This window comes from Anser anser (assembly GCF_964211835.1).
Source record: "Anser anser genome assembly, chromosome: 9".
Classification (NCBI taxonomy): domain Eukaryota; kingdom Metazoa; phylum Chordata; class Aves; order Anseriformes; family Anatidae; genus Anser; species Anser anser.
This window is the reverse complement of record NC_139729.1, coordinates 21,378,737-21,404,405: the sequence shown is the minus strand read 5'-3', so window position 1 is coordinate 21,404,405 and position 25,669 is coordinate 21,378,737. Positions and strand designations below refer to the sequence as shown.

The following is a 25,669-nucleotide window of genomic DNA, read 5'->3' as shown; positions in this document are numbered from 1 at the left end:
TTCTCTAATGTGTTCTCCACAGCGTTTATTAAGCGTGACTGATTTTCATTGTTCTTTGTGGCTGTTCTTATTTTCCTGTGCTCTCTTATGGCGATGTATCACGTGTATAAATTTCAGTGCTTGGAACTCTGGGAACAACTCTGGCGTTTGTCATTATAGCTGGCGGCTGACTGATTAAACCACGGTGCTGACAGTACGCAGGGCCCACAGTCAGGGCTCCTTTCCTTTGCCTTGGATTCTTATCGCGCTTTTCAGGGGACCTGGCTTATAACTCGGGACACCTTTTGGGTACAAAAGTCCCAAACTGAGGCTGGCAAGGGCAAGCGGCCAAACCTGAGCCATAGCTTGGTTCTGACCACAAAAATAAATAAAGAAATGAAATAAAATAAAATAAAATTGAATAAAATGGAGGAAAAAAAAATAAAGCCCCTCAGCCGTGAGGAGCGCAGCGCGCCGCCCCCTCAGCCCAGCCCCGTCTCCATTTCGCGCCCGGCCGCCCCCCCCCCCCCCCGCCGCCCTGCCCGAAGATGGCGGTCGCCGCCCCGCCCGCCCCTCACTAAAAATGGCCGCCACGCCCCCACCGGCGGATCCGGGAGCGGGCGGAAGCGGAAGCTCGCGGAAGCGGAAGCGCTGCCCGCGCGCGGCCCGGTGGCGGCGGGGCGGGAGGCGGTGGCGGAGCGGGGGCCCCGCCGGCGGCGCGGCGTTTGCCAGGTAACGGCGGGGCCGGGCCCGGGCCTGAGGGCTGGCGGAGGCTGCGACCTGCAGGCGGCCGGGGGCGGCAGCGCCGTGCCGCGGGGTGACCCCTGGGCTCCGGGACACCGCTCCGCGTTGGGGCTGTCCTTGCTGTGGCGGTGCCCGGGGGTAAGGGCTCGTCACGGGGACGGCGTGAGCGAGCGGTCGGTGCCCCTCGGTGCGCTCCTTTGGTCGTGTCTTTTTTTATTTGTACTTACCGGGTGGGAACACGCGTGGTTTTGCACTGACACGGGTGCTCCCGGGTGTTCTGGTCACTTTCGTGTGACTTTCCCCGCAGTTACGCAATGGCAGAAGCTGCTGTGTCTCCGCTGAAGCACTTCGTGCTGGCGAAGAAGACCATTACTGCCATCTTCGACCAGCTGCTGGACTATGTCACCGAAGGAGCGACTTTTGTGGAAGGTTGGTTTCCATCTCCAACACAGTGACCTAGCCTATTGCCTTGAATTTACTTTACAGTAGTGCAGTGTGTGTTACCGTACACCTCCGTGTGCTGTTCAGGTAAAAATACGCCTTCAGAAAGAATCACATTTTCATTTAATGTTTTTATCTCGTGCTAGCAGCAGCACTTAGGATGGTTGCATCCAATAAAATCTGCATCGTGTGGCAGGTAGCTTGGCCTGCCTTCCATGAGGGTCAAAGCTGAACCACCTCTTCGTGTAGGACAAAAGGACAAACAGGCTTTCCCATTATTCAGTAGGAAGGCGGATCGACACGATATGGCGCAAAGAACCCATGGTTACACGCTCTCAAGTTTTAGCAACATGGAGGCGCGCGTGTTGCCACACAGATCTGGTTGCTCGTGGCCCCAGCGAGCTCTGCGGTGAGAGGACAGCCCAGCCTCACTGGGCAACAGGTCCTGGCCTTGATTTCTGGAGGCGGGCTTCACAGAACGGGGCAAATCAGAAAGCCTGTGAACACGGCCTGGTGTGCTGAAAGGGTCGTTCAAATCATGAGATGCTGTCATGATCAGTTTTATTTTCGGCAGTTAGACTGTAGATTCACCTGCGGTGATTTGTCATGATTTCACAGGTGCTGTGTGGACCTGCCAAATGACAGGGTCTAATACCAGGTTCTGTAAAAGGGTTTTGTTTGTTTTGTTTTACCACTGTATAATAAAAATTTAGCCAGATCTTCGGCGTGTGAGGTACTGATAATCTAGATCTTGTGTCCAAAAGCATGTAATCTGTTTTTTTTTTTTCCTATGTGTAGCAACCTACAGGAACCCAGAGCTTGAACATGTAGCAACGGAAGATGAACTAGCAAAAATACAGGCATATAAAAAGAAGCTAGCAGTCATCGGTGAGGTGCTTTCACGGAGACACATGAAAGTGGCATTTTTTGGCAGGTAATGAATGAAATTACCAGAACTTAATTTGATCTCTCTTCTTCTCTTTCAGAGCTTAATGTTTGTAGGTAATATGCACTGGAATTAGTTCTTCATTACAGGAATATCATTTGAAACATAGTACATAAAAACATGCTCACTCTTACCTAACTGGTGCTAAAGGTTTCTATGATGCCGTCTTGCGATGTTTGTGTAACTGAATTAGGTGTGTCTTGTTGCATGTTTTTATTGATAAACTATTTAAAAAATTATTTTTTTAGAGACATTATTTGACTTAAGAAGATGTGAGTTGTCTTCTTCACACTGGCTTTTTTTTTTTAACATGGAGGTTTTGTTTGTTTACTGGACTGTTGTTAACAACTTTTGTTTATGTTTATTGTAAGTACTGAAAACTAAACTTTGAGCTGTTTATGTTTCTACATATAAGCAACTGAAGAAAAATAGACTCTTAGAGAGACTTGCCTTGCTGGTTGTGTCATTGGTTTGATAGGTCTGTGTGATGATTATTAGGAATAATAGTAACAGGGCGTTATATGGCTTACAGATAAATCTGAACATAATATGAATTTGTGCTGTCCTGAATTACTAACTAGGAAAAGTTCTAGTTCAGTGTCCTTGGTGGTATTATTACAAACTGAGTATCAAATCTTTTGCATATTTAGGTAACACTTCCAAAGTTACAGATTTTTAATTTAACTTCAGTTTTAAAAATAAAAAAAAAATAACAATTAGTTGTTGTTTTTTTTTTTTTTTTTTACTTTGGTCACCTTGGGATCATTTTAGCTGTATCTTTTATTGTTTGTTGCAGAAAAATGGGGAGTTAAAGAGAAAAGTTTTGTTGCACCCCAGAATGTGATGCTACATACAAAGTTTTTTTTTTTTTTTATAGAAGTGCTGTCAGGTTCTTGGACCCAAAGCACTGAAGTTTTGTGTGTCTCTGTTTGCTTTTAGTTGTGCTGTGTTTTGCTTTTCGCTCTCATCATAGTGGAGAGGTTTGAAGTTTTCACTGAGTCTTAACGCTTCTAATAAATGTCTGCGTTCCACGCATTGTGCAATTCTCTTCTTACAAATTTTAGATAGTATAGAAATAGGCTGAAAATCAGCCTTACTGAATGCAAAGTCATATGTTAGAGAGCGAAATCCTTCTAAGAGATTAAGGTTCCAGTGTTTTCAAATGCTTGCGTGTGACTGATTAGCCTGGTGTCTGTTAGACCAGTTTGCTTCAGGAAATTTTTTCTTTTTATTTTTATTTTTTCCTGTGCTTAAATTTAGCATGTGCTTACATGTATTTTCTGGAATATGATTCTTCATGTTCTAATTTTTAAAATTTTGTAATTGTATTGGAAAAAAATGTGTATAGCAGTGGTTGTACCCTCACTTTGGTTCATAAAATGGTTCATAATGGTTCATATGGTTTGGTTCGTAATGGTTTAGCTATTTAAAGAAAAACAATAAAAGGATCTGGGATAAATAAATTGGTTTTAGCTCAGCCTTGACATTTCACAAAGTTAAAAGTTGAATACATTTACAAGTTGTGATACTCGTTAAAAGATGCTTTTGCAAGTTCAGTGCAGGAAAGAGAGAATTAAGGTAACCTTATCTCCCCCTCTGATGTTTTGAATATATTTGTAAGCTGTTGTACAATGAGTACCGAAGTAGCTCCAGAAATGAACTACGGTCCACACTGGCTTCGTACCGTTGTGTAAGAGTTAAGCCTCAAGTCTCTGGGGGTGAGGGGAAGGGGGTTAGTGCAAAGTAGGGCATTGCTGAGAACTTCAAGTTTTAGCGGAGTTGATGAGTTGCTGAATAGTTCCATGTGATCAGTAAGATTTTGGTTAATTTGCTTCTTTCCTTCTGAAATAAGGACAGGACTAAGTTTCATGATTAAAATCAGAGTTTGCATTGTAAGGGTTACAAGTGAGAAATAAATCTGAATTTTTATTTTTTGCACGTTGCTTCACATCTTCCTTTGGAGATCTTCATTAGGCTGAGGTTATTGTCAGTTACATTGTTCTGAGCTGTCCCTGTTGGCTGTGATGAGACTTCCCAGACAGTGATACTTTTACACCACATCTAATGCTTAGAGGGCAATATCAGAAGCAGTGGTGCCCTCCTGAGTGGTACAGAACAAATGTTTCCTGAAGGCAGCGGATGAAGTTACTGAGGTGGTAATGGCACAGGCATTTTAAGGAGTCACTGCTGATGGCGCTGTAGAGTGTGGTCCTCCTCTGCCCCTGTCATGCAACCTTTTCTTCATGTCCTTCTCGGGCATCCCTGGAATTCCCTTAGCTTTGCTGTGAGAGGCATGTGGAATTGTTACCTGATCGAAGCACGATTCTGCCCAAAACGCTACGCAGGTTTTCAGTCAGTTCTTTTCTGCAGGACTGCCAGTGCTCGCACAAAGGAACGGGCAGGCTGCCCCCTTATGTGGGACACGGTGCTGTTTTTTAGCAGTTGCTTTAAATTGATCAAAGGCATCATTTTAGGCTAGATGCTTCTGGTGCAGCAAAGTTGAACCAATGTTTTGTTTGTTTTTACAAATCCCTCATGTAGGTTCAGGTATGGCAGATAAAGGCATGCTTCCTGGTACAAGTTGGGCTTGTTCAGCTCGTGTGAGTTATGCAAATGGCAATTTGCTTTCTTGCTTGGGTAGGCAGTGTTGATATCAAGAAAGATTTTTGGAATTACTATTCAGTTGAACTTTTCCTGCACTTTCTAATCTTTTCTGGCAAGCTGTGCTGTACTGGCTTGATGCCGAATCGCTCCAAACAGCTTGCAAAATGTGGGTCTAAAGCGGTTAAAGGGGGCACATTCAGTTCAAAACAAAGGTATGTTTAATGCTGCTGTACTCTGCTCAAAGTGCTGCTATTTTCTTTCCCTCTAGAACAAGCAGTGGGAAAAGTTCGGTCATTAATGCCATGCTGTGGGATAAGGTGCTTCCCAGCGGGATTGGCCATACAACTAACTGCTTCCTCAGCGTGGAAGGGACTGATGGAGACAAGGCTTATCTCATGACAGAAGGATCTGATGAAAAAAAGAGTGTCAAGGTAGAGTTTTTGAATGACTTCTGTGAATGATTTTGAATTATCTCAGTGCTTATCATGGTAACCGTTTCTCCAAAGACCTGTTTGTTAACAACAGTTTCAAGTCTAATAAAAGTATAAGGCTAACTCATTACGTATTTTTAACTTCTTATTCAGGAGGGAATAACTAATAAATGAAAACGTTCTACTTCAAAATTTTTCCTGGATATTTCAAGGAAAATAACTAGTGTGTGTCTCCTTGTGGCATAGCTTATTTTGAGGGATCTATTTTTACAGACTGTCAGTAAGTTCTGTTACTTGCTAAAGATTAGGAACATTGCTCTCATTTGGCCTTACGGCGCTTACCTTATTTAATTGCTCATGTTGATGTGTTAAACCTCTGAGGCAAATTTATGCCAGCTCTCAGTATCGCAAATTCTAGCCCTGTAAGGAGTACCCCTTTGTGGCTGCAATGAAACCCCTGTTTGGTTTTCAAAGCACAGCTCATTCTTTAGATGGCAGTGAGTCTGAAGAGGTTTAAAAAAAAATAAAACTTAACAAATATTCACCCTAAGTATGAACTCTGTTACCCTGTTTGACAGGTTTGCTTGAGAACCAAATTAGGGTTGTTTACAGACTCGTTTGTGGTGCATATTGCATGTTTGTCTTCTCTCTTTATGCTCTTTATAGACAGTCAATCAGCTTGCTCATGCACTTCACATGGATAAAGATTTGAAAGCTGGCTGTCTTGTCCATGTCTTTTGGCCCAAGTCGAAGTGTGCCCTGCTGAGAGATGATTTGGTTTTAGTGGACAGGTATGTTCTGTTTTAATAAAGACTTTCTCAAATAAATAACCCACTGTAATATTTATAAAAAAGACTGGCTTACTGTTTGCTTATTAGGCTGCAAAATTATTGAGAGGCTTTTTTTTTTTTTTATTGCAAGTGTCCAGAGTTTGTTCTTCTGTATATAGTGCTGCCTGTCATCGCTCCACTGCTGTTGGCGTTGCAGCAGTTGGAACACACAGGTGTCTTGTGATCAGCAGTATAAAGGACCAGCTTTTGGCTGAGCATACTGCCACTTTTAAAACAAACACTATGGGAGCATGCATAGGGTTGTTGCAGCAACTGTAAACCTTTTGCACATTCCCTGCCCTTAAGTGCTTCATACTGATCCCATGAGGTGTAAGCGTTCTGGACTTTGTATCTTAAAGCTTCTTTTAAGAGGTGCAGTACCTACATATCACAGTAATGAGTGCCCTCAAAACAGAATTGTTGTCAGTTCTGTGTGCCCACGTGCTGGGATTACATTTCCCATTGTTTGGGTATAAAAGAATTCTGAAAGATTTGGTTTATCTGTGTCAAATGTCAGTATTCCAGGCCTCTTTGAGATATAAACTGGTAAAACATTCTTTTTCAAATTGCCAGGTGATCTATACCTACTATGTGAATGTAATAGAGATTCTATTCTTATGAGTGAACTTGTAAGTAGTGCTTTTTGTTGCGTCTCTAATCTTGCACCTTTGGAATCACTGGAGGTTGTCAGTGTTTCTTGGGTGCAAACTTATGCCAGTAATGACGCCAGCCTGGCTGGCACAGGCTGGTGCTGCTTTGTTTGACGTACTGATGGGCTTCTGAGCTTATGCAGTTGTGCTGTTTCCTTGGGGACATCTGCATAGCAGAGGTGTCCTGGAAGCCCAGAAGTGATCCTTGCTTAGGTATGATACAAGACATGATTTGTTCTGCACAGTTTTGGTTGCTAAAGGTGAAATGTTAAGAGAAAAGAAAACGGCCTGAAATCTAAGAGAACGGGTACTTGTAAGAAGAAAATCGCCTTTTAAATAAAGCAAATTTGAACCAGAAATAATTGAGCTGTTGCAAACTTGACATAATGATCATATTCTACTTAGTTTTGAAAAATTGACAGCGTTATAGTCCTAATTTCATTTTAATTGTCACTATATTATGCAAGCTGTGCATAGATCTATAAATTTAATTAGGCCTTTATTAATGGAAAAATATTTAATGAACAACTGTCCTTTTTAATTACAAACTAAACATGGGATATGGGGGGGAAGACCATTCTGTGAGACAGCCTGGATTTCTGACAGACTGCCTGTCACTTTTTTAGCTATTATGATCTGCACATTTATTCATTAAACTGCATCTTGTAATGAGTAGATGGTCTAATGGGTGATATGCTAAATGGTAATGAATTCTTTCTTTGTTTGCCTTAAGCTTGAGTTAAGCATTAGACTAAAGATATAAAAATTCGTAACTTATAATAAGGTTCTGAGGCAATCCCAATCTATTTTCATCTGTTTCTAAAAATGAATTACTCCTTTGATGGATAAATACAAGTTTGTGGTCTCTATTCTTGACAGCCCTGGCACAGATGTCACTACAGAGCTCGACAGTTGGATTGACAAATTCTGCTTAGATGCTGATGTGTTTGTCTTGGTTGCCAATTCTGAATCGACTCTCATGAACACGGTATGGTGTGCAATGATTTTACATTAGTCCTTCGTTTAAATATTCAGCAATTCCCTAACTGAAAGGCTGCTGTTAGTCCTTTACAGAAGCTCCACGAAGCGCTGCAGGTGGATATTGTGAATAGGATGTGGGGTTGCGAGGCAGGAAACAACGTGTATCCCTCCTTAGGGAAAAGAGAACGTGGTTTTTAATAGCTTTGCTTGCTCTGACTTGAGCATGAAATTTGTCCTTTCAGTTTCCCTTTTGATAAATGGCTGTAGCATTTCTCTTGTTTTCCAGTCTGTCCATGTTTATCAGCTAAAGACATTTGTTTGTATTACCAAAGAAATAAATTATAAAGTATTTCACATCCAGAAGTTCGTGAATATGCATGAAGTAGGTTAAGGAAATTTCTTTCTTGTTCCTCATGTTCTTGTCTCAGAAGACGGCAAATTCCCTCAATATATGTTGTGTTGAGGACAAGTGCCAAAGGTTGCCCTTGTAGGACTGCGTGTTTCTTCATATGAAGATGCCAGCCATAAAGAGTCATGTTGCATGGAATAGCTGAGGATGTTTTAACACTTTTATTTTGTAAAGCCTTGTTTCAAGACAGAGAAGACCTCTGTACACCTTGCAGCCTGAATATTATATGACTTGTAGAAAGAGAGCGTATAAGGTGGCCAAGTGAGCTGTTTTGATATTCAAAATATGCCCAGGGATTTGCTTTAATTTTATAGTGATCTCCAGTTTTGACTAAACTTTTATAAGTACTACGAATGCAAACAATTTCAGTATAAGGTTTCTGTGTTATTGGTTTCTGTGTTAATAGTGCGACTGCCAAGACGTTGTGCAACACTATTGGGAAATCTTGGAGATTTTTATTAAGCTTCCTGTAGACAAATAAAATGCTCATCGTTGTTCTGAGCATAGTTCTGACATTCAGTGTTTGAGCTTTCTAATTATTCAGGCAGTTTTAATGCAATAAGGATCTGAATGTGCAGACAGTGTTTCCTTGCGTTCCAGCAAATTAGGACAGTTGAGTAGAAATCTGAGAACGTGAGTTTAAAGACAACCAACTCCAGTTTCTGATCTGAATCCACAAAGACTTAAATACGAAAGAGATCTGACTTAAAAGAAAAAAAGAGAATTTTGGCAATATTCAAGGCAAAGACAGGGTTTGGCACAACTGTGGCTGTATCTTTTCTGTTATGCTACACGAAGGGCATTTTTTGGCCTATAGTTTTGCAATTTCTTTGAAGCATAAAGCTCTTGATTTTTTATTTTTTATTTTTTTTTTAGAATTGTCATGCCTCTAAACACTCATTTAATACTGAGCACCTTTTTACCGTTAGAATGATGACTGAATGATGCAATTAGAGATGACTGGTGTCCAGGGTGTATGTTGGAGGGGAAGGAAGTAGATCTTAGTTGTGGTCTTAAGGCTTTGACTGAGCGAACAGTTATTTTTTCGCCTTTTATTAAATTTTCATTTTTCAGCTTGGTAGGCACAAAGTTGCCTTTAACAATTGTATAACTGCTCTAAAGCATTTGCATTTTGCTTTGCATTGTGGCAAACGGTAATTTCTTTCTTTGCCTACACAAGTTTATCCTTCAGGTGAAACATATGGTAATTATGTTCTCATCCTGCTTAGGCATTATTTTTACCTTTTGCTGTAACAGGTTTGAGAATATTTGGCAGCTGCTATACAGCCACACGTTCTCTGCATAAACATGATTTTTCTGATATTCCCTCATAAATTCGCTTTAAACTAAGTTCTCATTTCTGCATCAGTAATCTTGTTTGCACATACTTACTCCCCAAATGATGGAGACTGGCGTATTTCCAGCATGGTGTCCAGAACATGTGACGGTGTCCTGCTGCAGGTTCAAAACACTTATGACAGCAGAGATCTTTTCTGCTTGAGCTGTGCTGAGCGCGGATTCACTCCATCATGGTTTTTACCCTGCAAATAGCAATGATGGGTGGTAGGTACAAGAAAGGGACCTAAATTATATTTTCAAGCACATGCTTGTTTTCTTGCTGAATGTTTCCATCTTAAAAATGGCTTTTTCCGGTGGCTCAAGCCATAAAATGCAATTCAAACAGGAAATCTAACTAACCTGTAGTTCAAGCTAATATGTTCTTCAACCAGATTATAATTAGAGATGAAGAATATAGTTTATGGGTGTAGAAACGAAATTTGGTGGGATGGAGAAGAGCGTGTTGGTAGTACGTACAGAAAAGGAAGACATCAGTTTTATCCAGGCATCTTACTTTAAAAAAAAAAAAAAAGGAAATACAGTAATGTTTGTGTGCTTTTTCTCTTTCTCTTCCCCAACAAATACTGTGAGTGTGTCACGCAATTGCTAACGAATTTAGCAGAAAACTAGAAGAGTCGAAGGAGATAAAGTTTTGTAAGAGTGAAAGCAGAAGGGAAAAAAAAAGAGAAAGCAAGTGATGTGACAGATTTATAGAAGAACAGATTTTTTTGTTGTTGTTTCAGTGTTTTCTAAAATACTTGTTTTGGAAGTTTTATTAATTGTACCTACTTTTAGAGAAATTAACGGCAGCTAATTTATGTCAATTCTTAGCATTGGCATCAGTTTTAAGATACTTAATGACTTTTGAACTAACATAAGCCTTCTTTGTGCTGATTATCTATGGGTTTTAATGCTAATGAATTATTTTTAACATGAATCTCTAAAAAAAAAAAAGCTTTTTTATATTCAGAATCTGTTACAGAAGAATGCACGACTGTTTTGGATGTCTGGGAAGTTTTCTGTTTGTGTTTTAATTCTTAGGAAAAGCATTTTTTCCATAAAGTGAACGAACGACTTTCTAAACCAAACATCTTCATCCTGAATAATAGATGGGATGCTTCTGCATCAGAACCAGAATATATGGAAGATGTAAGTGACTTGATGGCTCTTATTTGGAGTGATTTTTGTATATTAAAAAAAAAAGACCTGCACATGCATGAAGCATGCTAAATTGCCTTGGTAATACAGGTAGTAAAATGAAAACACCAGCTTTGTGTTATAGTAACAGGGTAAGTTATTAGATCAGAAAATGGAAATATCTTGCTGGTCCAATTCAAACAACTTTGTATTGCCTTTTAGTTTTGTAATGGTAGTGCAGCTCTGACGTTTTGATTTGACAAAAGCTCAATTTTTGCCTCTTTGTCATGAGCTTTTTACCTTTTCCTCAGGTGCGTAGGCAGCACATGGAGCGCTGCCTGACTTTTCTAGTTGATGAGCTCAAAGTTATTGATCCCGTAGAAGCGAGGAATCGCATCTTTTTTGTTTCAGCAAAAGAAGTTCTGAGTGCCAGGAGACAGAAGGCCCAAGGGATGCCAGAGGGTGGTATGTAGGAACTCTCACTTTCCTCAAATACAAAAAAAATCATAAAACCTGATAAACATTTAAGATACAGTCATTGTTGTTGTATTTTTCTCTTCCTTATGGTCTGTTTTGTTTCACAGGTGGAGCACTTGCTGAAGGATTTCAAACAAGATTCCAGGAATTTCAAAATTTTGAGCAGATATTTGAGGTATTTATGATGGCCTTTTTAGACTACCTCTTTTATTGATGCAAAGGTAACTTTTGTTTATGCTTAGCTTAATTTTACTGAATGTTACCAGTGTGAACAAGTGAAAGAGTGTAAGGTTTTGAAACCATGTGACGGCTTTGCTTTATCTTTCGTCTCTGTTCATGAGTTCTCACCTCGAATAGCAGGTCAGAAAGAAGTATTGTTTCATGAGAGAAGGGATCAAAACTGGACTTTAAGCTCATGTTTTGTGATCTCAATACCGATACAGTCTAAAAGATACAAAAAGAGACTGTGCTCTTAATGGCTTATGGCCAGTAGCTGGTAGAAGTGTTTGCTGCACAGTAAGCCTTATTCTGAATTTGTTGCAGTGTAATTAATTACTGTAATTCAGGACTCGAACAGTATAAGGTATTGTGTTTCACTAATGTAAAACTAAATATTTACTTGCATTTTTAAAGCCAGAGTTTTAAAATTATCATCATTATCTACCTCTTAGTTCTGATACTCTGAACACTAACACTATTTCTGCATCCTCGTTGCTGTGTAGAAGCCACCCTTCACCCTCAGTTTAGCCGCATTCATAGCTGGAGTTTACACTTGCTTCGGAAGTAGGTCTCGCCAGACAATCAGTTGATTTCTGTGTGATAGACTCCATTTGTCTTGCGGAATGTGGTAACTCTAAAGCCATTCTTGGTTATCGTAAGGTGGCATCTTGGATATGCCTCGATTGTTCTGTGGGGGGGTCTTGGCACATCTCATGCAACGTGAGCTTGAAAGGTATGACTGCAACTTCTATCCAGCAAATGCTAGAGACTGCTCTTGCATGCCTCAACCAGTAATTTCTTGTTCTGTATATTTAAAAATCAAATTACCTTTAAAAAAAAACATTTTCTCTCGTTACAAACAAGCACATTTGACCTTAGTAAAACTTGCAAAAAGGAAGAAAATGTCAGACTAAAGTTTACATTCAGTCCTTATCCATGCTCTTATGATAGATGACTGAGTTGCTGAAATGATAAGTTCAGAATAAGGCAGGGCACGAGTCCATGAGACGCTAAATTTCTTGTTTTTGTAGTGCAACTACTAGTTGTAGCCAAATATGCATTTTTGTTTGCAATTTTCATCCCTAGAATTATAGTAGGAAAAAAAGTGGAAATTAAGCTCATAACTCAATTACTACCATGTATTTTTGCACTTTTTTTCTACAGTCTCTTATGGTTACAGTTATGTGGGCAGTTTCCTAAGTTATAATGGCATTTAATTTGCTTTTCAATCAAGGCTGATACTTAAGTGGTTTACCAGCTCTGAAATCTTCAGATCTAACTCTCAAATTACTGGCACTTGAGCTGATAAAGTCACTGATAAAAAAAATGTGCTGATGTTTACCAGCACTAGGTCATGTATTAACAAAAATGTGGTACATCACGTAGAATTTTCTGTGTTCAGTCTGGGAACAAACTCCTACTCGATACCATGCTTTATGCATTGCTAGACGAAATTTCGATGCTTTTTAGCTGTGAGTACAGCCTAAGCGCTTCTGGCTAAAGCCTTTTGGATTTACTTATATTTCCTGACAGAGGAGCTGCAGGCCCCAAGAATCACGGATTACACTCCAGTCTGTGAAAGGGAAGGGGCGAGAGCGGGGATGCTTCTGTCTGTTCTTGTCAACAATTAACCTTCCCTGCCTCAGTCTGTCTTTCTTGCCCTTTGCTCCTTACCCCTGTTCGGGTGCCCTGCTCAGACTTCCCACGTCTCATATGCTCTTTCATCCAGGTCACATCTCTAAGCTGTCTCCTCACCTCATTTACGCACCTGTCCGCTTGTTCCCACTGACTGTCTGCTGGGTTTGTTCCTGCTGGGTTTTCTCACCCTGATTTTTGTCTTCACTGCGTTAAAAACTGGCCAGCTTCTTCCTCTTTTCCCCGTGTGCTGAGAGGAGGAACTGTTACTTCTCCAGTACTCCCAGATTCAGGATTTTAGTACCAGTTCCCCAGTGGGAAAGCCTGTCCTTCCCGAGACCGGTAGGAGCTTAGTGTTGCTGGAATCTCAGAGAGTCTAGAAGCAACCCTTCAGTGCTAACCTGCCATGATACTAGGAAAATTTGGACCATTTTTGAAAGGCTTCTAACTACCTTTATGTAGACTTCTGTGTGAAGGCAAAAGGCATCCCAAAAATAAATGTAACATTTTTCTGCAAAGCACGGTGTGGTTAAACTTGCTAAAAGAAAAGAAAAAGTGGCCAGAATTTAATGTGGTCCAGGCAATACTGGGAGTACCTGTTGGAAGCAGGGGTGAAATTAAGATTTTAGAGATTCATTTAGCAGCCTTACGAAGTGCTGTTACTGAATCCCAGTTATATTAACACACAACAAAGAAGAAAAGTGTGCAGTCTTAAGCTTTGGGCCACACTAGGAGATTCTGAAATCTTATGCCGTGGAATAATGGAAAGTAGTTTGTGTATATTTATTCTTTTATCTGAAATTTTACAATGAGATACATAGAAATGCCTTATCAAAATGACCAAAAAAAAGGGCTTGTATAGTTCTCTACATGTAATAGTCTTTAGTGGATATTCCAGATGAAAACAAAAGCCTGTGTGCCTCAGGTTGTGGTGGTTGTCAAGCTGCTTCACAAACCTGCTAACAGAAATGGTGTGAGAAAGAGGGAGGCATGGCAGAATAATAATTCCAGCTGTAATTTGGAGTCAGTAACACAGCCTGAATTAGTGTGCTACTGCTGAATCCTTCCCTAACACTGTATGGGATTATAGCAGGCTGTGTGCTAAAAGACTCTCTTGCTGTACTGGAAGTTGGCTGGAAGGTAGCTGGTTTTGATTATGCTATTGAAGCACAGCTTTTATCTTTGTTTCAGTAAATGGTTATTTACAAACTATCAGCAAAAATGTTACTGTCCTCCTCTTACCTTTTCCAGTCGTATAATTAACCTCTGTGCTTTTTCTAGTGCTCTAACTTGGATTTTCTGGTTGTGTTGTGAGTGACTGTCGTCCTTTTATCTACCACATACTAATGTTGGGAAGACTTTCCTCTGTGTCTAGTCTAGCTCTAACAATGTGCTGATATTTCTGAAACTCTGGCCTTTCATTGCTGATTTCTAGATCTGCTTCATCGAGGAACAGGGAATATATTTCACCCATTTCGTTTATTTTGCTTTGATCTATTATTTGTAGTTAGCTGAAATTTGTTTTTACAGCGTATGCTGAGGTCATAGGCAAATCTTTTCAAAGCAGCCTAAATGCTGTTCATGCTCCGAAAGGCGCATCCACAGGTTAAAAGCAATTAACAAACAAGAACCAAAACACCACCACCAACAAAAACCAGATCTGATGCAAAGAAACTAGATGCTTTCTTTCCTTCCCCTGAATACAGAAGATGCTGCTATTTTGTGACCTAGTGCAGCTTGAGCTCCACCACCATTTATTGGCTACGTAACTCATGATGTGCAGGTGCTTTAAAAAAGTCTAAGAAGTCTTAATTTACGGTTTACGGCAATTGATTTGATTTTGCCCAGATTGAGCTTTTGCATATCTTTTCAGTCGGTGTTCTGTAATTTGTGAATTGCTGTACGATATTGGAGGTTGCAGATTGATCAGAAATTCTCACGTTAGAGCATTCTCTGCTGATGTGCCTAACACTTCAATAATCTGTGAAGGAGCTAATATTTTAAGGACTACTTAGCAACTTTTCTGTCTTGTGAGATAATCATTGTTTCCTATTCCTAATTGTGTGTTTTTGCCTGGAGAGTCAGTATGACATGAGCATGCAAAATTTGTATTGACACTGAAGTGCTACTGGAAGCTAAGAATATTTATTATCAAAAACAAACAAACAAACAAACAAAACCTCAAGCTAGGAATATTGCCAACATTTGTGTTAGAGATTCGTAACTCTAAAGGGATAGCTTGGAAATTTTTCAGAAGAGCTAGGTTTATTTTATGTAGACATCTGAGTTTGCTTTTTCTGTTTCCATTATTTATTTATTTTAAACAAAAAACCTATGCACATTACTGTGAACGAACATGAAGGTACAGATTTGCTGCTGTAGATTAATTTGAGATTTCAGTTCTGTTCTGTTTTGATTTCTATACACTTTCTCTCTTTTTATTTCCCATGGGTTTAAGTTCATGGTAGTAGCAGCAAGTGCTTTCTGACAGAGAAATTCCAGAAAGTGTTGGTATGGAATTGCAGTAATGTGTTGTGGCTTGGGCCCCTCGCAGGAGTGTATCTCGCAGTCAGCCGTGAAAACCAAGTTTGAACAGCACACTATCAGAGCTAAACAGATAATAGATACTGTGAAAAACATTATGGACGCCATAAACGTAGCAGCAGCAGAGAAAAGGTAGGTGGGTTGGAGGGCTGGCCGGTTGTGGTTTCTCCAGATCCTCTAAGGAGCCATTTCTGTGCTGGTGGTTTCCTTGGGCCATTATGGACTGTAAAATTCGCTTTTCTCTGTTGGTAAGAAATAAAGAATTTCTCTGGCATGTCAGTCTCACTACCGTTCACCTGCACCGCTCCGTCTTGCCCAGTGTCTGGGACTTGTGTATAGGGCTCTTGGTTTACTTTGTTATTCCTTGTTACTGATTTGCAGTCTGGGGGTTTTCCAATCTTTTTTCAAAATTATTTGAAATTATAAGTTTTTTCTAGTTGTGTCCAGCATCTCAGCAGTGATGTTTGGGCCTGCATTGCCTATAGATTTTTCTTTACAGTAATACTGAGCAACTATATGGGAGGCTCTAATTTTCAAGTGGTAAAAATACCGTAAGGGATGGGAAGAGCCCATGCTAACAGAGGCTTTGCCTCTGGCCCTTGTCAGATTGTATCCTTAAATATCTTTTTTTTCTCTCTTTGCTTATGTAATCCTTTTAGTGCTTATGATAGTAGCTCATCTTTCTTGTGTTTTCATATGTTCTTTTAGATTTTCATGAGTATGTTTTTTCCTCACTTTTATTCCTACCTCTCATCTCTCTTGTACACAGTGAACTTGCTGTTGTGTTTAATCCTTTCCATCCACCTCCTTTCTGTCTGTTAATAGTGTGTCTTTGTTCCAGTAGACCCCACTGTGCCTGTCAAACATTCATCTTCCTGAGTATATCAGCATCTACAAATTGCGTGTTTACATATTAGCTTGTCTCACTTTGTCAGATGCTATGAAAACATGCTGTGAGACTGTTGGAAAATATTCTGATACCTACTTAAAACTGTCAGTTGACCACACAAAACCTGTGTGGTGACCCCTCCAAGTTTGAGTTGTCATTTGATGTTACCAATCATCCTTCAAGATGTAACTGCTCTAGATTTTTAGAAAAAGATTTAGATTTAGAAAGCAATTTTTACTTAAATGGTAGGTCCAGGACCTCTGAAGAGAGTTGTTTGTGACAAGGTTAGTTTCTGCTGCCTCCCCTCACGTCATTGTTACGGAATAGTTGAGTGATGCTGGTGAGCAGCAGTAGGAAGGTTAGAAGTTTGACCAGATTTCTCTCTTTTTTTTTATTTTAAAGGTCAGGAAAGGCTAATTATTAAAGGCCCTTTTTTATCCTACCTCTTTATTTAGTTGTAATTATGTACAAAGGCAATGGTTCCAATTCCAAATGCTGCTTTTTAAGATATATCAAAACCTAGTCATTGGCGTTACGTTCAATCAATGCAGCCTTTAAATAAATACACATGTAAATTTAATGCCTAAATTTCAGTCGTTCTGAAATAGTGTCTTTGCTTTGTTCAGCCACTGGCACTTTGGATTCTCTGTGGCTGTCAGTAAACCATAAGCTAGATGGTTCATGCCTGACAATACATGCTTCCTTCATTTTGGGGAGAATGCCTGCTGGTGACGGTGATTTCCTTTCTGCTCTGTTAAGAGTCCATTCAATGGAAGAGCGAGAAGATCAGAAGGATCGGTTGGACTTTGTTCGAAACCAGCTGAACATTTTGACGGAAGATACTAAGGAAAAAATCAAGCGTGTAACTGAGGAAGTAGAAAATAAAGTAAGTAATACAAAGAGGACAGTTTTCTAGTCAAGCAAGGAAGAGATTTATTTCCCTTCTTTAAATTCCAGTTTAATTGGTAGGAAACCTGGTTGATCAGGTGGGTTTGTTTCTGTGAGAGGGATGAATTATATCCAGTTTTCTACTAACACTAATCAGATGTGTAGCATGTGCCTTTTCAAAAGAAAGAAAAAGAAAATGACAGTCCTTCCTGAATGTCAGGTAATTGAATTGCTTGTTTTTTTTCACTCTGGCTGGAAAAGGTAGGAGAAACGCTATTGTTTTGTCTTTCAGGTCTCCTCTGCCATGACCGATGAGATTTGCAGACTTTCAGTTTTAGTTGATGAATTTTATTCAGATTTTCACCCTTCTCCTCAAGTGTTGAAGCTCTATAAGACAGTAAGTTTTCTTGCGTGGTTTGAAGCCAGGCTCTTAGTATAATTTGCATATTATTTTATGTGATGCTTCATTTAAGCACTACATACTTTTTACTTTATGGCATGCATATATGTTTACTTAAAACCACAACAGGTTGAAAATAATTTCTGCTTTGTCTATAGAAAGAATTTTTTTTCAACCATCTTTTTACTAGTCATAATTGAAACTAATTCACTGGAATGCTGATTTTGTCTTCATTTGTGTTAAGACCTTACATAAACAATTTTCACCGCTCCTAAAATGAAATAAAAAATAAAAGGAGTTTGCAAATATCTGACACTTGATATTACTTTTTTCAAAAAGCTTTGTAGACAAAACAAACAAACAAAGAACAAATAGTTTTTATTAAATACTAATCTAAAATTTCCTGCTCAGACTTAGTATTTTAAAAGAGCATACGCCTGTAAGTTTAGTCATTTGCCTCTTTTGCTCAGACTTTGCTGCCAATTAATGTCAGAACTCCCGCCGGTTTGAACCTTGCTGATCACCTGGGAATGCTGCGTTTCTAAGATGTTCTGTCCTGTCTTAGCTCTGCAAAATGTCCAGAGCAAACCTTCGTAGTCATTGGTGGGATTGGCTTATCTCTGTGTAGACCAGTGAAATCACCTCCCATCAAATGATGACAGGAAATGCTCTGACGTATGCTGGTGATATGCTCTTCACTGTCACATTTATATTGAAAATACAGGCTTTTCCGTAGGCCTTTTCAAGACATCAAGCCTAGAGAAATCCTCCTTGTGTCACTTTAAATAGATTTTCAGTCACAATGTGCTGAAAAGTAGGGTATCTTCATGGTAACCTGCTTTTCTTGCCACTGCAAATAATAACACTTAGTGTTTAACATGTTTCTGGACTGTATAATATTCTTTCTAAAACTTCATATGTTCTTTCTAAAACTTCAGGAACTCAACAAACATATAGAAGATGGTTTGGGAAAGAACCTGGCTGATCGTTGCTCCAGTGAAGTCAATCAGTCAATGCATCAGTCACAGCAGGAGATGATTGGTAATATGTGGAAGACAAAATGTTGACTTTTTGTTTAGAGGAAGATAATTTAAGAAAATGTGCTTTAAAAAAATTCTTTCTGATCATGATTTAATGTTAACACTAAAACATGGTAAAGGAAAAACCATCCTAAATGAAGACTGTGTATTTAGCTCAGTACCTTGTCTCTGGTATTAACCAGCACAGCTGCTTGGGGAGAAAAATAATGAGCCAGGGTAAATAGAGTGATCCGTCCCCAGCTGAGGGACTTCTGAACCAGAATACTGCATCTGAATTAAGGGTTTAAGCAAGTAATAATAAACCTGTCCTCTGGGAACTTGCCTAATCCTCATGTAAACCCATTTATACTTTCAGCTTCCACAACAGATTTATGAAATATGCTAATTAACAGATAATGGTTTTACAGTACAGTCTTCTCTCTGGGTCCCTCCGGATTCTGAGCACAAAACAAGGGTAGTTTCACAAAACCTTTGTGATAGAGTCCTGTATTTGGCACTCTGTGTTTTTGAGGTGTTGGGTTTGTTTTGGTAATAACTTTATTGCATACCCATTTCTTCTGCTCTGATCTGTTTCTGGTAATAAAAGATTCAGAGCAAGATCATTGAATTGCATGAAGCCTTCCTATCTTACTCAGTAACAATGCCTTTCTGTATGGTGCCACCAACAGGCTTGGTGCATCCTTATCTTTTGACCAGAGTTAGAGGTCTGTTAGTTAATTTGTCTATTTTTTCTCGTGGTGCTTCCTCTACACGTTGATTTTATGTGGCTGTTTTATCAGAGCAATAAATTGCCTCCTTTGTTAGGATCAAGACTGCTAAAATGCCCACTGATTGTTTTACCCTTATTGTTTTGTTTTGTTTAAAAAGTCAGTTTAGATTCTGGGTAGTTCACAAAGCTAGTCAGCAGTGCAAAGATTCTACCTGTGAATATGCTGAAGCTTTCAATGTTAACTCATCTTTATTCTTCTATTTCATTTTTAGAAAATCTGAAACCGTTGTTGCCTTCTGGTGCTCAGAATCAGCTCCACTTGCTAATTCCATGCAGGAGGTTTGACCTTAGCTATGATCTAAACTGTCATAGTCTCTGTGCGGATTTCCAAGAGGATATCATGTTCCACTTTTCCTTGGGATGGACTTCACTTGTAAACCGTTTCTTGGGTCCTAAACATGCTCAGAGAGTACTACTGGGACTAGCAGATCCAAACTTACCAGTGAGTGTTTCAGAGACTAGGCTGGCAAGTGCCTTGTTTTACCTTAACGAGAATATATTGATTTTCATTATTTTTTTTTATTTGCTTCTACTGTTTACCTGCTTGCTGCTACTTTCCCCTAGCCCTGTTGTGTGAAATACTTTTGGTGAGGGTTGTTTTTATTTGATTATATTCAGGGTTAAAAGGGAACAAAAAACCTTTCCTAAACTTTCTGCAGATGTTATCCGAGTTCTGTTTTCCTTTGAATTGAACCCTCTGGTTAACCTTTTTATTTGTAACTTTGGGATTCTAACAGCAGAGCCAGTTCCAGATAGAAATATTATTCCAACCTGGTCCCCATTTGAAAAGGAATTCTCAGAACCTCCACTGCTTACCTGGAGCAGATCTCTGTGCTGAAAAGTTCCCTTTAAATAAATCAAACCCTGAATATACGAAAACAAAATAAAAACAATCTGTTGTGTAGTCCCGTGATGCTTTTTACTCAGGCTGCTGTATTCCACTCTTCTAGATCCCTCGTCCTTTAGCTACCACCCCGTCTGCTGCCAGCCTTCCTGCCCTAACTCCAGAGAACGCACCACAGGATGATTTTATGGTTCCTTTGGTAATGAGTTTAGCTTCGCTGACATCACGGACCTCTATGAGCATCATCGTTGTTGGCGGAGTGGCAAGTAGTCTTAGTACCATTCACTGTCCTGGAAGTGATGGCAAAGATGAGGCCGTTCTCTTCTGTGTGGGGTTTTGTAGCGTGCAGCATGAAGCACGTAATGGCTTATTGGCAGCTGGGCCAGATGAGTACACTGGGTATGAGGAATCAGCTTGTAGTGAGAAAATCGCTCTAAGTACTCTGAGTGGTTGGACACATGGTGTATTCCATCTCTCTGTGTTCAGTTTCTGAATTGCAGGATGATTTGATGGTGCCTTACGTAGTTTGGAGTTGGTGGGAGCTTTACTTTCTCCTTCCTCCTTCTTTAGAAAGCAGTGAGGCTTCTGTGAGGCCCTGTGCCAGCAGGGTATCAGCTTATTTGGGTATAGCTGTGTTGCTCTACAGTAATACATTTCCCAAACTAACCTGGTGAAAGGGCCATGAAGATGACATAAAAATGGGTGGAAATAGATTTCTTTGTAGTCCTGATACTGATTGCATTCTATAGGGCAACTCTTACATTAATGAGTCTTCTTTTCCAGATCTGGAGAACAGTAGGCTGGAAGCTCATCTCTCTCTCCCTAAGTATGTATGGGTTATTATATCTCTATGAGAGGCTAACTTGGACCACTAAAGCAAAAGAGAGAGCCTTTAAGCAGCAGTTTGTGAACTATGCTACCGAAAAGCTGCAGATGATCGTCAGTCTTACGAGTGCGAACTGCAGCCATCAGGTGCAACAGTAAGTATGAGAGCGGTGCTGCCAGTCACCCAGGTAGGAAACTGTCGGTGCCGTAGGGGTTGGCACCGGGGTGGGCGTTGGCTGTGCGTGGTGTGGGGAGGCAGCGGAATGTCCTTGCAGCTTTAGGGTCCTTTGGCATTTATCGTGAGGAACACCCACAATATTGTTAGGAGGGAGTTTCTAGAGTGTGAAATTTTAGTGCCTGAAAGGGCAGTGCATGCCTCTTCGTGTGTATGTTTGCATGTGAGAATTAGTCTTTGACTCTGTGCTACACTTTACTGCAAAGACATGGGCCATAGCTCGGTTGTAGCGGAGGCTGAATTTGTCTGCTTTGAGATTAGCATTGAATACACTTAGGACTGTGAGCCCACAGTCGGTTTAATTGTGAGCATTTGTTCTGTTTTCTGCCTCAGATGTTGGTACGGCCAGGTTTTAAGCAGCTGGTCCTGGCTCTTCTGCTCCGCAGAAAAGGAACTTAAGAGACCTTCTGAACTGTTCAAAGTTTTTTGTGTCTTTGCCAAATGCCTTTCCACCTGTCTCTGTAACATTGGGTGATTGGCTCCCTCAGCCTGCCCTGTTGAAAGAGTTTGTTTTGATGCAGTTGTTATTTCAGCAGAGTAGGCCTGCTAAATGAGACCTCTAACCAGCAGGGTGCAGAACACCTCTCCTGTGTAGCCCAGGCAATGCTTTACTAATACAAAGCTCAGCTTCAGATGAGGAAAGAGAATCATCCCCGTGTCCAGCAGCATTGTGTCTCTGTGAGGACATGGACGAGCTGGACTCAAACCAGTGCTGCAGTGAGGTGAAGTAGAGATCAGAAGATGTCTCCTCTATGGGAGAGCCTACTTGCTGTCCTGGGGTGGTGTCAGCGTTTTGTTGACGTTTTGTTTTTTCCTTTGTTTGAGTCTTGGGCCCTAGCTTGGGAACACAGGACCGAAGAGGCGAGTAGGACGGGGTGTCCCTGCAAGTCTGGGGCACTTCTCGTGCTCACCTCGCCCTGCAAAGTGCTCACGTGCCCCTCGTGAGCAGGACACTCAGCATGGCACGGGCTGTTGCATGAGAGAGCACTTGGCTGCTCCAGCCCGTGTTCCTGGCAGAGTCCCAGTCTCAGACTCAATACCTGTAGATACTCGATGAAAAATTGCCAGGTGTGATGTTGGCATAGAATGAGGGACACTTTTATATTCAAGGTTACTTTTTAAATTTGAAAAATACATAATTCTCCTGATTTCTGCTGTTCTGTAATCTTCCTGGCAGCCGGAGACTTTGATTGCTGTGTTCTACACACGCTGCAGTGCTGCGATTTATCATGTGTTATTTTTGTGGCAGGCAGCTGTAAACTGACTACAAACTTGTTTTTCCTTTAGGGAAATGGCAACTACTTTTGCTCGGCTCTGTCAGCAGGTGGATATTACCCAGAAAAACCTGGAAAAAGAAATCGATAGGCTTTCCAAAGAAATAGATCAGCTGGAGAGCATTCAGAGCAGCTCCAAGCAACTACGGTAAGTCTGGGTGTGACTGGCCGAGAGCCGATTCCAAGCCGATTCCTGCTGGTCTCTGTGAGGTTGGTGCTTGCTGTTACTTCAGCCTGAAAGTGAGGTCGTCACGGGGGCAGAAGGGTACGCGCCCTGTAGCTAGGTGGCTGAGCAAAGCTCCCAAAATACCCTTTTAGTCAATCTTTACCTTACTGTATTGTATGGGAGACAGCAAGAATGTGTCTTCCACAGGTAGAGCGCTGTGGCACCTTCCCCAAGAACCCTTCCCGTAGGAGCAGCCACACTGCATCGAGCCGCTCAGTTTGATACCGTTTTTCTTTTATTACCAGCAGCAGGTGTTTACAGAACGGAAATTACCAGCAATGAGTGGTTTAGGGACTCAGGAGCAGCCTCACGCTTAGCCTCAGGTTGTTTTCTCCCTGCTGTAACCTGTCCCTGCTGCGGGCTGCCCCTTGGATCTCGGGCACTGAAGAGCTCGATCAGATCAATGCCTAGCGCTGCAAGAATGGCCTGAGCGGGTGGTGCGAGGAACAGTGCTGAGCGCCTGCCTGTCGCTGCAGAACCTCTCCCGGGTTAAATGCTGGGGGTGGGAAAGGTCCTGGTACCAGGGTAGTCCCGGGGAGACCTGGGGGTAGAAGTAACCCGTGGCAGACAGCTGGCGGCCTTCCGCTGCCTGGCTTGGTCCTGCACTTGCAACGTGCAGGGCTCTGACCAGGTTTTCTCAGTGCTGTGGGTTTCAGGAATAGAAATCAAACACTTGATGTATCTTGTGATGGTGCTGCACTGACCTGAATTCACTGCTTTTGTTTGTTTTACAGAAATAAAGCCATTCACCTTGAGAACGAACTAGATCGCTTTACAAAACACTTCCTTCAAAAGAGTAAATAAAATATCATTGGTAACTTTCCCGGTGATCCTTTGTAGGACAAAGTAGAAATTTTACAGATGACACTTCTCTGTGGAGTTGCATGAAATGATTATATTTTTAATGTTACTTTGATTACACTTCTTAATTATTATAGAACTTGTTTTGAACTCTGATGGTGAACCAAACTGAAGAGCTGTGGGACTTAAGAGTGTTATGTTTGTTTTTGCAGATTTTGGGTTAAAAATTATCTTTAAACACTAAATTTCTTTGGGCACTTGACAATAAAAACCCATATCCCTTTTGGTTTTCATTAATATTTAGCAGTGGCACTCACTTCCTGGCATCCAGGAGGAGTTTCTGCAGGGAGAGAAAACTTAACACTGTTATCATTGTCTCCTGTTATCAGTTGATGAGGAATAGCCAGGGAGGAAGGATGCTGCTCTTTCACTTACGGTTGTTTTGTTTTTGTGTTTTATTGAAGGGAAGTACAAAGTCTAGCATGGGGAAAGGACTCTTGTCTGTTCTGAAAGCGAGTGAAATCTTGTTGTGAAGCGGTTCCTCTTCTTTGAATGGAAATGAAAGATGATAAAACTGTAGAGCATTCACTAGTGAAATGCAGTGGGCTCCAGTTTCCCTGCTGGCTACTGCATTTAGGTAAGGTGGCATTGATGAAGTAGAAGTAAACATAGGTGGTAAAGTGGTGGAAGGGTCACTTGCTTCTGAGAGCGCTACTGGAACCCGCATGCAGGTGAGCTGCACATCGGTGGTGTCACCACGCTAGCAGCAAAGCAAAGTAGCAGTGTAGCCAGGGGTCTGGGCTCAACTTGTGCGTGTTGGGTGGGGAAGCCTCAGGTGCTGGGCTCGTGCTGCTGCGTTCACAGAGCAGGTGGAGGCTGGGCTCGACAGTTTTTGCTCATGTAGTGTCCTGAACAGCTCCTTGGCTCTACCATAGCGCAGAGGTCTTCTAGGTGAGACCTATGACAGGTACGTTCGAGTGGTTTTACCATTGCTCACCCCCAGCAGTGCAAAGCCTCTTAAAATTGCTGCTGACATCAGTAATCACTTAACACCTTCATTTTTTCTAACCAGACTTTTTAAGAATAACTTATTTTGAAAGAGAAAGCCTTTTCAGAATATTTATATATTTTTATGGAAGTATTAATGTGACTAAATGAAATACTTACAAATGAGTAATAGCAATTCAAAACTAAGAGGTAGGGATTTGCTATTTTCCAGTAAAAAGGGCTATCCTTAAAGGAAATACATTTTAAAAGCTAATGCTGGAGAGGTAGGTTATTAGTAATCAGAAGACTAAGAACACTGTTTCCACCATGATGTATTTTGGTGTTTGTTTTTGACTGTGCTAGCGGAAGCATGGCTGTTTTGAAACTGTCTTTAGCAGTATGCATGAAGTGTCTCAGGTTCTCTGAGGGAAACTGTGAAATATGAAAATGATTAACAGCCCAGCCTTCTTGTATATGAGGTTACAGATATGTATTAATGCTCTTTTCTGGAGCATTTTTTTAATGGACATTGTATGAAGATAAAACTTTAAATGCATGTGTTCTGCAATTATTTATTAAAAAAATGCTGTCCCCCTTTGCTCTAGTAAAATTATTTGACAGCTGTCTCAAATGTGAAAAGTCATGCCACTGTTACCATGTTTTCCATGTGTACACTATAGGACAAAACCTACAAATTTGAGGTTAAGTTTTATGTTTTTTTTCTTTTTTTTCCTCCAGCAGACAAGCAAGCTGTGCATTGTATTTGGGGGTTTGGAGAAAATAATTAGCGCTACAGACTTGACAAAATGCAGAACTGGAAAATGGCTGTTCCTTAAGGGAGCAGCACTGTGTAACGGGAGTTCTGATATTAAGAATGAGTAAATGTTGTAAAGGCTAGTTTTTCCACTCCAGGACTGGTGGCTAACTTCCAGCTCCCTTTATTGTAGTATTAGCAGGCCCTTGACTTTATTCAGCCTCTTAGGCTGAAAAAAAAAAAGCCACAGTCCTTTGAGGGGAAAAAAAAATCACCTTAATCATTTGTTCATAAGGGCAAGTTACTCGCGTAACATTCTGCTGTTCAACACGCATACACCGCAGGTCACTGCAACAAGCTCACCAAAAGCAA

General features: G+C 40.7%; 1 protein-coding gene across 2 annotated transcripts; it reads left to right on the top strand.

Moving 5' to 3' along the window:
• The first annotated feature begins 591 nt into the window (after window positions 1-591).
• On the top strand, window positions 592-25,140 carry MFN1 (mitofusin 1). 2 transcript variants are annotated; one of them, XM_083848635.1, is made up of 19 exons: window positions 592-711; window positions 1,031-1,152; window positions 1,963-2,098; window positions 4,983-5,145; window positions 5,812-5,936; window positions 7,505-7,613; window positions 10,395-10,502; window positions 10,802-10,955; window positions 11,075-11,142; window positions 15,376-15,497; window positions 17,014-17,140; window positions 17,435-17,539; window positions 18,481-18,583; window positions 19,564-19,793; window positions 20,302-20,457; window positions 20,979-21,175; window positions 22,543-22,677; window positions 23,490-23,551; window positions 24,021-25,140. In XM_083848635.1, exons 2-19 carry the CDS (start codon window positions 1,038-1,040, stop codon window positions 24,035-24,037), a joined length of 2,232 nt encoding a protein of 743 aa, XP_083704761.1. In that variant the 5' UTR covers window positions 592-711; window positions 1,031-1,037; the 3' UTR covers window positions 24,038-25,140. The 2 variants fall into 2 exon arrangements, 1 of the variants encoding a protein (XP_083704761.1); XR_014588120.1 differs by lacking the exons at window positions 23,490-23,551; window positions 24,021-25,140 and adding an exon at window positions 21,826-21,977 and having other exon boundaries at window positions 20,979-21,208.
• Window positions 25,141-25,669: the final 529 nt, after the last annotated feature.